Source organism: Heptranchias perlo, chromosome 12 (genome assembly GCF_035084215.1).
Source record: "Heptranchias perlo isolate sHepPer1 chromosome 12, sHepPer1.hap1, whole genome shotgun sequence".
Classification (NCBI taxonomy): domain Eukaryota; kingdom Metazoa; phylum Chordata; class Chondrichthyes; order Hexanchiformes; family Hexanchidae; genus Heptranchias; species Heptranchias perlo.
The window spans coordinates 32,824,497-32,837,692 of record NC_090336.1 but is presented as its reverse complement, the minus strand read 5'-3'; the positions used below and the strand labels follow the sequence as shown (position 1 = coordinate 32,837,692).

At 40.4% G+C, this 13,196-nt stretch overlaps 1 protein-coding gene across 2 annotated transcripts in view; it reads right to left on the bottom strand.

Moving 5' to 3' along the window:
* Positions 1-389: 389 nt before the first annotated feature.
* Positions 390-13,196, bottom strand: part of cyp2r1 (cytochrome P450, family 2, subfamily R, polypeptide 1) — a 31,889-nt gene continuing 19,082 nt past the window's right edge. The window contains exons 3-5 of one of the 2 annotated variants that reach the window (XM_067993903.1): positions 8,724-9,356; positions 4,567-4,896; positions 390-3,518 (exon numbers count right to left, since the gene is read on the bottom strand). In XM_067993903.1, coding sequence (XP_067850004.1) covers positions 3,343-3,518; positions 4,567-4,896; positions 8,724-9,356 — 1,139 coding nt within the window. In that variant the 3' untranslated portion in view covers positions 390-3,342. The remainder of the gene's footprint in view (positions 3,519-4,566; positions 4,897-8,723; positions 9,357-13,196) is intronic. The other variant, XM_067993904.1, reaches the window with a different exon arrangement.

Genomic DNA, 13,196 nt, shown 5'->3' with positions numbered 1-13,196 from the left:
GTTTTGGATTAGCATACAATTTGGCATGGTCGTTAATTGCAATAAAATAGCCTGGGTGTTGGTTGTGTTCAGCGGGTGGTCTTTCATTGGAGGTCAATTGCAACGGAGAACCTTTCCAGATATTATCTGCTAGTTTGTGAAATTGCTATCAAAATACTTGTTGCTTCTATGCTGCAGGAATACAGATTTAAATGTCAATATCTGGAGCAATCCTTAAAAAGGGCAATAAAGGGACAGGTGATCTTTTGATTTTTTTCAGTTTCACATTTCTCTTTACTGCTGCTATGTGTTCAAATAAACCTGGGAAAAGTGAGTAATTGAGCTGATTCCCAACCCTCAAGCAAAAAGGAAGAAAAAGGAAACCACGGTTCAAGAAATCACCTGAAATATGAATATCAACAACCTTATTTATTCTGTATTATTGTGTACTTAATACTTCTCAAAAAATGAAACATTTTAAAAATATAAATAATGTTAACGAACAAGTTACATATAAATAGCTGATAAAATCAAGCTAAATCACAGAATTAGATTCACAAAAATTACAACATGGAAACAGGCTAGTCACCTTAACCAGTGTTAGTGTTTATCCTTCACACAAGCAGTAGTCCTAATTCCATGTACCTCCCCTATATGCAGATCCTTTTATTCCACTTTTCCATCAATCACATATCCTATTCTTAAACCTTGACGTGGTCTCTACTTCAATCCCCAACTCCCCATATTGCGTTCCACAGCCTCACATTGCTCTCTGTCCTTAATCTCCTACATTTAGTTTTATATCTCGGCTATTGAGATGTTTAGTCTCACTTAGTGAATTCACACTTTAAAAAAAAATTAGTTCCACTAAACCCCACAAAATGGTTTTTGTCCTGTGTAACACAACAAGAATTCTAACACCAGTGCCAAAAAGGATGGAGGGTGTAAAAGGCAAGAAAAATCTGACTGCTACAAGCATATTATACTTACTGTCAAAGAATATATGGACTACTTTCTTCATTCTCACATTGCTTCCACTACCAACTATTAAACAACATGGTTTGAAACAGTGCTGCAGTCAATTCCACAATCCTGTTAATAACTATCATTCAGCAAAAGGTGTGCTGTTCCAGACAACTTGAAAATACTCTTGCTGGAAGAGTGATTGTGAATAGGAGTGCATTGCTTTTCGACATATGATTAGTATCCAGTTTTGACTGGGTTGACAAAGGAAAGTGCTTCCTTATAGGAAGGAAGAATATCTGGTTATTGAGGGCCACTCTTGCATATTATCTAGTAGTTGGTTACAGACCACTGCTGGCAGAGGCTTGATAGCTGATCACTTGCATTAGAGTGACAATAGAGGGTGGAGGGAAAAATGCCCAAGTTTGTTGGAAACTTAGGTTAAAACCTGATGCAAGGCTGTTTTCCTACATAAATCAATGTACCTGTCTTATGTTCTGCATGTTGTAGTTGAAATAGCAATGCAGCTACTAATCTTAACAACCCAGTTTAAAGATACAACAAATGACTTTTTCATTTTACATAACTAAAGCAGGGAAGCGTGAAGTGCATTTTACGAGGAAAAATGAGGAGAGGCAATATAAACCAAATGGTGCAATTTTAAAGGGGTTGCAGGAACAGACACACCTAGGAATTCACATGCACATATATTTGAAGATGGATGGACAAGTTGTGAAGGCTGTTTTAAAAAAGCATATGAAATTTGGCTTTATAAATAGAGGCATAGTGTACAAAAGTAAGGAAGTTATGCTAAACCTTTATAAATCACTAGTTACGCTCAGCTGCAGTGTTGTGTCCAATTCTGGACACCACAAAGAATCATTAAAAATTTACAGCACAGAAGGAGGCCATTCGGCCCATCATGTCCATGCCGGCCGAAAATGAGCCACTTTCCAGCACTTGGGCCGTAGCCTTGTGGGTCATGGCACTTCAGGTGCTTTTTGAATGAGTTGAGGGTTTCTGCCTCTACCATCCTTTCAGGCAGTGAGTTCCAGACCTCTACCACCCTATGGGTGAACATTTTTTTCCTCTGCTCCCCTCTAATCCTTCTACCAATCACTTTAAATCTATGCCCCCTTGTTACTGACCTCTCTCCTAAGGGAAATAGGTCCTTCTTATCCACTCTATCTCGGCCCCTCATAATTTTGAAGGGCCTCTCAGCCTCCTCTGTTCCAAGGAAAACAACCCCAGCCTATCCAATCTTTCCTCATAGCTAAAATTCTCCAGTCTCCTTTGTACCCTCTCTAGTGCAATTACATGTAATGTGGTGACCAGAACTATACACAGTATTCAAGCTGTGACCTAACTAGTGTTTTATACAGTTCCAGCATAACCACCCTGCTCTTATATTCTCTGCCTTGGCTAATAAAGGAAAGTATTCCATATGCCTTCTTAACCACCTTATCTACCTGTCCTGCTACCGACAGGGATCTGTGCACATGCACTTCAAGGTTCCTCACTTCATCAAACCTTTCAGTATCCTCCCATTTATTGTGTATTCTCTTGCCTTGTTTGCCGTCCCCAAATGCATTACCTCACACTTCTCCGGATTGAATTCCATTTGCCACTTTTCTGCCTGCCTGACCAGTCCATTGATATCTTCCTGCAGTTTACAGCTTTCCTCCTCACTATCAACCACACGGCCAATTTTTGTATCATCTGCAAGCTTTAGGAATGGTCAATGCCTGGGAGAGAGTGCAGAAGAGATTTACTAGAATGATACCAGGGATAAGGGACTTCAGTTATGTGGAAAAACTAGAGAATCTGGGATTGTTCTCCTTAGAACAGAGAAGGTTAAGGGGACATTTACAAGAGGTGTTCAAAATGAAGGGGAGATTTAATAGAAGTGTTCAAAATGCTGACGGGTTTTGATAGAGTAAATAAGGAGAAACTGTTTCCACTGGCAGGAGGATTGGTAACCAGAGATGCAGATTTAAGATAATTGGCAAAAGAACCAGAGGGGAGATGAGAAATGTTTTTACGCAGCAAGTAGTTATGATATGGAATGCATTTTCAAAAGGGAATTGAATAAATACTTGAAAAGGAAAAATCTGCAGGGCTATGGGGAAAGAGCAGGGGAGTGGGACAAATTGGATAGCTCTTTCAAAAAGCCTGCACAGGCACGATGCGCTGAATGACCTGCTGTGCTGTATGATGCTATGACCTTTGGGGAAATATCACATTACCTCAACATTAAGGCACAGATTTGGAAAAACAAAGAGAATTTGGCTACACTGGACATTTAGAATTCTAGATTCTTTTTTCCTCCCACCTCCCCACCCACCATTATGAAATTCTTAGTTTTAATAGGTGATTATCTGGATTAAAATTCCCTTCTTGTCAGCGCCTTTCAACTGAGATAAGATATGGATGAGGCTGCAATGTCATTCCCAATTTTGGTTTCAGATTTGGAATAGTTCCTGGTGGAAAATGAAGATGAAATCTTTGTAATAACATGGTAAAAAACAGAAATAGCTCCATTCTTGCAAGCTGTTCTCCAAGACAATGTCTTCGTCCTTTTAAAAATAAAATTGAAGAAAAGTTATTAAATTTTCTTGAAAAAATGAAAACCATCTAATTGTGTAATAATCCTTCCTCCCAAAAGTATTCAATATTATTAGCCTTAGTCTGAACCATCCCAACACCATTGCTCATGACTAAAGAATTTGTATATATTATACATAAAAACCCAGGTGTGAAAACACTCAAAAGTGTATGAAAATTAGCACTTATGAACATGTTTATGCTACATATAGAATATTATGATACTATGAGAACATCATGCAACTCCAAACTAGGAAATCCTATAAGCACTGCAGTTTCTTTTTAAAAGCTAATTTGCTCCCATTGGTTCCTGAAGGCTCTGACTCTAGCTGTGACATGATTCCACAGGAGCAGGTAGCCCGCAAGTGAACCATCCAAATGTATTTTTTCTTGTGGAAACCATGACAGCAAGCTGCTCAAAAGTGAAAGTCAAGCCTTATCCTGTTCTCACCGGACATCCACATACATCTACTTTGCAGTAGCAGCTAATAGGTTGTGATCAGGAGCAGGAACTTTGGCTGAATTTTCTCTTAGAAACTATAGTATCCCAGCTAATTTTGAACCTGGAACTTTTTCTAGTCCATATGCTTGCTCCTTAGTCCACTGGGCCATTGGTAGAGCTCCCTAGAAGCACATTCTAACATGTTTCTTCTTCTGAAACTCAGACTTTGCATGCCTCTTTCCATGATAGCTGCAGTATGAATGTAGTACCACCACTAAAGGGGCACTCTTTTGTTTTGAATGCATTCCATAAAACATACCACCAATGAATCCATTATACAGTACAGCAGTCTATATTGCACACAAGACTAGGAGCGGAACAGTTCCATTTTGCAATTACAGTATACATCCTTGTACAGTAATTCAGCTGTTTAAAATTCTGCAGTAAACATTTAATAATGTTCACTTCAAAATTTTAAAAATAATTTTAGAACTATCTCAGCAAATCTCACTCTGCCTCAATTCAATTCAGCCAGCTCATTATCCAAATGCAATATGCCCTCACAGCTTATTTCTTACCAAGAGAAAATGGAACAAATGCTTCTTTCTTCACAAATCGTCCGTTGTTGTCTAGAAATCTCTCAGGACAAAATATGTCAGGAGTACTCCAATATTTCTCATCAAAGTGTACAGAGTAAAGATTTGTTATAACTGTAGTTCCCTTTGGAATGGAATAACCTCGAACAATAGTGTTCTTGGCAGTTGCATGGAAAATACCAAGTGGAGCTATATTGCAAAATCTAAGAACTTCTTGTAGAACTGCCTCTGTGTATGGCATATGTGGTTTGTTTTCCAGAGAGGGTATTTGATTTTTCCCCACAATCGTGTCAATTTCGTGATGTACTTTTTCTGTGTAAGGAGAGGAATAAAAATGTTAGTGGTTTCTTTCAAAGCACAATTGAGAAAGTACACTTGCTAAGAGAGCACTTTAGAACTATCATGTAAAGGACACCGGATAACTGAGAACAGATAAGAACGTACTAATCCAATCGAGATGTTCAAATGACATTGTAATCTTCAAGATGAAAACTTGAGATGTTTCTCCACTGTCTAAGGCATGAATCGACTACTGCCTGTATTCTTCTCCCACTCATCCATTATTTAATATTACTGTACGAACATTCGAATTAAGAGCAGGAGTAGGCCATTCTGCCCCTCGAGCCTGCTCTGCCATTTGATAAGATCATGGCTGATCTGATTGTGACCTCAACCCTACTTTCCTGTCTACCTACTATAACCTTTGACTCCCTTGTTAATCAGGAATCTATCTAACTCAGCCTTAAAAATATTCAATGGCTCTATGGCTCTCTGGGGAAGGGAGTTCCACAGACTCACGACCCTCTGGGAGAAAAAAATTCTCCTCATTTCCATCTTAAATGGGAGACCCCTTATTTTTAAACTATGGCCCCTAGTTCTAGTCTCCCATAAGGGGAAACATCCTCTCAGCATCTACCCCTTCTAGTCCCCTCAGGATCTTATATGTTTCAATAAGATCACCTCTCATTCTTCTAAACTCCAGTGTAAAGATGCCCAACTTGTCCAACCTTTCCTCATAAGATAACCCCTCATCCCAGGAATCAGTCGAGTGAACCTTCTCTGAACCGCCTCCAAAGCAATTATGTCCTTTCTTAAATAAGGAGACCAAAACTGCACACAGTATTCTAGATGTGGTCTCACCAATGGCCTGTACAACTGTAGCAAAACATCTCTACTTTTATATTCCATTCCCCTTGCAATAAATGACAACATTCCATTTGCCTTCCTAATCACTTGCTGTACCTTCATACTAACTTTTTGTGATTCATGTACTAGGACACCCAGATCCCTCTGTACCTCAGAGATCTGCAATCTCTCTCTATTTAAATAATATACTGCTTTTCTATTCCTCCTGCCAAAGTGGACAAGTTCACATTTTCCCACATTATACTCCATCTGCCAAATTTTTGCCCACTCCCTTAACCTATCTATATCCCTTTGCAGACACCTTATGTTCGCTTCACAACTTACTTTCCTACCTACCTTTGTGTCATTAGCAAATTTAGCAGCCATACATTCGGTCCCTTCATCCAAGTCATTGATATAGATTGTAAACAGTTGAGGCCCGAGCACTGATCCCTGTGGCACTCCACTCGTTACATCTTGCCAACCTGAAAATGACCCATTTATGCCTACTCTCTGTTTCCTGTAAGCTAACCAATCCTTTATCCATTCTAATATGTTACCCCCTACACCATGAGCTCTTATTTTGTGTAGTAGCCTTTGATGTGGCACCTTGTCAAAAGCCTTCTGGAAATCCAAGTCCTCCACATCCACAGGATCCCCTTTATCCACATTGCTTATTACTTCCTCAAAGAACTCTAATAAATTAGTCAAACACAATTTCTCTTTCACAAAGCCGTGTTGACTCTGCCTAATTGCATTGAGATTTTCTAAGTGCCTTGCCATAACCTCCTTAATAATAGATTCCAGCATTTTCCCGATGCCAGATGTTAAGCTAACTGGCCTGTAGTTTCCTGCTTTCTGTCTCCCTCTTTTCTTGAATAGAGGAGTTACTTTCGCTATTTTCTAAACTGATGGGACCCTTCCAGAATCTAGGGAATTTTGGAAAATTAATACCAATGCATCTACTATCTCTACAGCCACTTTTTTTAAGACCCTAGGATGAAGTCAGTCAGGACCTGGGGACTTGTCAACTTTTAGTTCTAATAATTTTTTCAAAACCTTTTCCCTGGTGATTGTAAATGTTTTAAGTTCCTCCCTCCCTTTCACCTCTTGATTTAGAATTATTTCTGGCATGTTATTTGTATTCTCTACAGTGAAGATGGATGCAAAATATCTGTTCAATTTATCTGCCATTTCCTTATTCTCCATTATTAATTCCCCAGACTCACTCTCTAGAGGACCAACGCTCATTTTTAAATACCTGTAGAAACTTTTACTATCTGTTTTTATATTTCGAGCTAGCTTTCTCTCGTACTCTAATTTCTCCCTCATTATTCTTTTAGTCTTTCTTTGCTTTTTTAAAATATTCTGACCAATCTTCTGACCTGCCACTAATCTTTGCAGAATGGTTTGCTTTTTCTTTCAATTTGGTACTATCTTTAACTTCCTTAGTTAGCCAAGGATGGTACGTCCTTCCCCTGGAGTCTTTCTTTCTCATTGAAATGTATCTTTGCTGAGTGTTATAAAATATCTCATTAAATGTCTGCCACTGCATCTCTGCTGACATATCCCTTAACCTAAGTCCCCAGTTCACTTTAGCCAGCTCTGTCTTCATGCCCTCATAATTGCCCTTATTTAAGTTTAAAACACTAGTCTCAGACTTACTCTTCTCTCCCTCAAAGTGAATGTGAAATTCAATTATATTATGATCACTGCTACCTAGAGGCTCCTTTACAATGATGTCATTGATTAACCCTGTCTCATTACACATTATCAGATCTAGAATAGCCTGCTCTCTAGTTGGCTCTGGAACGTGCTGCTCTAAGAAACTGTCCCAAAAGCACTCAATGAACTCATCTTCCAGGCTACCTTTGCCAATCGGATTCTTCCAATCTATATGTAGATTAAAATCACTCATGATTATCACTGTTCCTTTCTCACAAGCCCCCATTATTTCTTCCTGTATATCCTGTCCGACAGTTAGGGAGCCTATAAACTACTCCCACAAGTGACTTCTTGCCTTTACTATTTCTTATCTCTACCCAAACTGATTCTACACCTTTGTCATTGGAACTAAGGTTATTTCTCTCTATTATACTCATGTCATCCTTAATTAACAGATTGTAAACAATTTTACAACACCAAGTTATAGTCCAGCAATTTTATTTTAAATTCACAAGCTTTCGGAGGCTACCTCCTTCGTCAGGTGAACGATGTGAAAAATCACCTGACGAAGGAGGTAGCCTCCGAAAGCTTGTGAATTTAAAATAAAATTGCTGGACTATAACTTGGTGTTGTAAAATTGTTTACAATTGTCAACCCCAGTCCATCACCGGCATCTCCACATCTTAATTAACAGAGCTACCCCTCCACCTTTTCCTAGCTTCCTGTCCTTCTGGAATGTCAAGTATCCTTGAATATTCAGGTTCCAGCCTTTGTCATATTGCAGCCATGTCTCTGTAATGGCTATCAGATCATACATATTTGATTCTATTTGAGCTGTCAATTCATCCATTTAACTTATGGTGCCACATTTTTTCTCACTCCCATTGGGCAATAATGCAAATGATATGGGACCTCAAGAATTCACCATTGTCTATATACTATATGAATAAATATTATGTAGCATTTACTTTACAAATGACTTTTTATACATTTGGCAAAAATAAAGCTTGTATTGATTGAAATTTACTTTTAGAACTATAACAAGGCAACTGCACTGAGTATACTAGTTTTATTAAACTGAAATCCCATACAATTATTGGAATTTAACTAATCAAAATGGTTGTCTTCAATTCTTCTAGTAGAACTGAGAAACAAGATTTACTAGAAAAACAACTGTGCATTGTCAATGAACTCAAATGAACTTTGATATTTAATCATTTAAATTTAAGGTAGGTTAAAGCGTTCCCAGAAGGATCTAAGGCAGAAAGAAGCCAGTTAAAATTCATAATAAGAATTGTAACTAAGTGTTCTATCATCTCATAATATCTGTGAAATGACTGTTTTCTCACCTTGAATGTTTGGATACAATGCCATGTACATGATGGCCCATCTGAGTGCATTGGTTGTAGTCTCTGTTCCAGCTATAATAAGTTCTCCAACGGTAAAAATTAAGTTTTCTGTAGAAAATGAAGATTCGGGATCATTACTGTTCTTTTCCAGTTCATCCAAATATGAATCAATGAGATGCCGGGGTTTCTGAGGGGTTCTGTTTTGTGAAAATCGCTGTATAATCTTTAGCAAAAAGTCATAGACTTCTGCTGCGTTTTTGAATAAACGCTGATGTTTTCCAAAAGGCAGGATCCCAATGCAAGGGAAAGCATTGTACAGGAATGCCCATGCACTGGCTGCCAATTCAATATTTTCACTAAATATCTCAATCATATGCTGATAATCTGTATCATCATATGTGAAGCGCTCTCCAAAAATAATCAAGTTTGTGATATTGGAAACTGCATTAGTTACAAGGCACTTGGCATCAAATGGCTTTCCTTTGTATGTGTCGATAGCATCTAAAAAAAACATACATTCCTCAGAAATTTTGTTTTCGAAGCTCTTTTGACCAGTTCCAAAACAGCGAAAGCAGTTCACAGCAATCTTACGATGGTCTGTCCAACCACGACCATATTTGGAGTTCAAAAGCCCTAGGAAGAGAACCTTTTTTTAAAAAAGAAAACAATATTGATGCACTTTTCAATACAAGTTAACTAGCACAAATTATGGAGATAAGGATTGGTCTCAAATGTGACTTAATTGATTGGCTTGGACCACTTCTTTTCTCATGTAACAATCTCATTTGGAAGAGTCATTACTGACATCTGTTACTCCTGATGGATGGCTTCTCAGCACTGCACTCCACTCTGAAGCAGGTAGTAGATCTAGAGTGATCTGCAGAAGAGACCCCATGACGTGGGCCCCAAGGGAAGTCTGTGTTTCATCCATGGATACTCAGACTGTTGTCATAGAGGCCTGGAATGCCAGATTGAAGAGGACTGTTTCTTCCAGCCTCCAAGTGACTGGGGCTGGGATACAGACAAATACCTTACAGGGTTTCATTTATTTCTTTGGTACCATTAGGTTTCTGTTCTGCAAATAAGTGGTCAAACAAAGTCAGTTCCTATCACAAGTGGCATGACAGAAAAGTAGATGGGTATGGTAGCCTAGTGATATGGGTACTGGACTAGCAACCCAGAGATTGTAAGTTCCCACCATGGCAAGTTGGGAAATTGAATTCATTAAATTTGCTGATTTGTGGGCTGCCATTTGTGAGAGTGGCTGGTTTACTAATGTATTTCAGGGAAGGGAACCTGCCACTCGTACCTGGTCTGGCCTACATGTGACTCCAGTCCCACGCTACTTGGTTGACTAATGCCCTCAGGGCAACTAAGAATGGACAATAAATGCAGCCTTGTCAGCATCGTCCACATCCAGAGATCAAATATATTTTTTAAAAATGCGCTTGCTACAAATTTGGGTCTGCCAGAGGTACCCTTGTTCCTGTAAGAAATCTGAACATTGCATGTATATCTACATGCAGGGTAACATAACCGGGGGGTGTAACTTAGAGGCAGACTGAGCAAACACCTCTGGGCTGACACTACATACAGATCGTTAAGCTGCTTTATTTCATAGTAAGATGAACATTTTGAAAAGCTACTATGACCAGACTCACTCAATTCAATACAAGTAACTTATCTTCACATAAGAATACAAAATAAAGAACACTTCACGCCAGCCCACGTCGTTAGGTTGCCTTACTTGATAGAAACAAGAGTTTCAAATTTTCCTCCAGTATTTCTGAACTCTTTGCCTCAGCAAAAGCCCTCATAATGTTCCCTTTAGCAAACTTGACTGCTCTCACAGCCTTTCTGTTTCATAAAAACCCCATTCCTTGTATCCTTATGTTTCTCTCTGTCCTCCCTCGATTCACAGACAGGGATCAAAACTTTCCAGCACAATGGTATGAGGTAGTTTTTGATTATCCAGACAAGCTAATGAATTGCTTATTGCTCTGGGTAAACAATTTCCATTCATCATACGAACCACCTCTCAACGTGCTGTTTTCTTTGAAAGGAATACACTTTCCTTTAAAAACCCAGCATTATAAGTAACTTTTTTTTTCAAATCCTTTGTGTGGAAAAGCAGTGAAAATCCTGAAACATAACAGCGTTCATATTGTTGTGCTGTATCTTAGTATCATGGCACTCGTATGCCCCTCCGTCAAACCCCTCAGATGCCTGTATACGGGCAGAAAAGAGGCAGGGTTAGGGTTCCCATGCAACAGCAGGAGGTGCAGCCTGTAGTAGATCCATCTATGACATAGCTGCCATGTGATGAGGCTCACATCAACACACAACAGCATGCTACTTCATGCACTCCTTCAACTTAGGCAGGAGAAAGTGTTAGATAGGTTAAGTGTTCACACTTTACACACTGGCACCAAGTGGAAGCAAGGTGCTAAAAAGCACAGAGCTTGGGTGAATCTAACCTGAGCGACTTGCTAAACAGAGTGGCGATGGGTATTTGGTGGAAGTGCAGAGGAGGAAGGAGGTGCGAAGTAATTTAAACCAAGGGGCAACAGTAAATATATAAATAAATAAATAATCAGTACAATTAATTAGATCTAAGAGGATAAAATTAAAATTAACTAAATAGAGGATACCAATGTTAAAGGGATCCAAATTGCATTAAATAAAAATCTGGTATACATAAATAATAAATAGGAGTTAAGGGGATACTAAAATAAAGAACATAAGAGATAGGAGCAGGAGTAGGCCATTTGGCCCTTCGAGCCTGCTCCGCCATTCAATGAGATCATGGTTGATCTGATTCTGGCCTCAACTCTACTTTCCTGCCTGTTCCCCATATCCTTTGACTCCCTCGCTGATCAAAAATTTGTCTAAGTCAGCCTTGAATATATTCAATGACTCAGCCTCCACCACTCTTTGGGGCAAAGAATTCCAAAGATTCACAACCCTCAGAGAAGAAATTTCTCCTTATCTCCATCTTAAATGGGCGACCCCTTATTCTGAGACTATGCCCCCGAGTGCTAGATTCCCCCATGAGGGGAAACATCCTCTCAGCATTTACCTTGTCAAGCCCTCTCAGAATCTTTTATGTTTCAATAAGATCTCCTCTCATTCTTCTAAACTCCAGTGAGTATCGGCTCAACCTGCTCAATCTGTCCTCATAAGAAAACCCTTCCATACCCGGAGTCAACCGAGTGAATCTTCTCTGAACCGCCTCCAATGCAAGTATATCCTTCCATAAATAAGGGGACCAAAACTGTACGTAGTACTCCAGGTGTGGTCTCACCAGAACCCTACAAATGCAGCAAAACTTCCCTGCTTTTATATTCCATCCCCCTTGAAATAAAGGCTAATGTTCCATTTGCCTTCCCAATTACCTACTGCATCTGTATGCTAACTTTTTGTGTTTCCTGTACGAGGACACCCAAATTCCTCTGTACCACAGCATTCTGTAGTCTTTCTCCATTTATATATTTTGCTTTTTTATTTTCTACCAAAGTGGATGATGTCACATTATCCCACATTATACTCCATCTGCCAAATTTTTGCCCACTCACTAAACCTATCTATATCCCTTTACATACACTTTGGGCATCATTTTAGCACCCGCTATCGGGTGCGTTCCTGGCGGGGGGCTCCGAAAATCGGAGAATCCCGGAGCGGGACCGGAGCCCGGCTCCAAACCCGCCCACTTCCGGGTTCCCCACTGACGCGCCGGCGTGCGCACGCAGCCCCCGCTGGTGGGAATCCCGCAGGCAATTAAAGCCAGCGGGAGGCCGCTTGACAATATTTAACTTGCTTGTTCAGATCATTAACTGACCTGATTAAGGGATTATGTGAGGAGGGGTGGGATTTTGTCGCAAACTGGGACTGTTTCCCATACTGGGGGAAACACTCCCAGTTCAAATGGACGTGTTGCAAATCAGCCTGTGGCAGCTGCAAAGGTCCATTTGACAGGTGGGGTGGGGGAGACCCTCACTCATTACAGGAGGCCACTCTGTCACTTGGGATAAAGTTTGGCCTCCACCACCCTCCTCCTGACAATCAAAGTCACCAACTTGCACACTTACCCCGTGGTCCAGAGACATGTACCTACCTTGCGGACCCCCTCTGATGTACATCTTCCGGATGGGGGCCGCCGTAGCTGCAGTCATGACCTCCTCGGAGGGCGAACAGCATCACCAGCCTCGCCGTCCACCTCTGACACGTGGAGCTCCACAACAGAGCGCTGTGACACATCCACCTGTACAGCAGGAGGGAGGGCTACCGCAGAGAGAGATGCGTTGCAGAGGGCACTACCCTCGCCACAGGGTCCACAGACCGAGGCTCAGCTTCCTGGACCTCTCTGAGCAGCAGTGCACACAGAGGCTCAGAGTCACTCGACATGTAGTCGTGGACATCTGAAGCCTCCTTCATGCCAAGCTGCTCCTGGCTGGCCCGAGCACCATCTTCTTA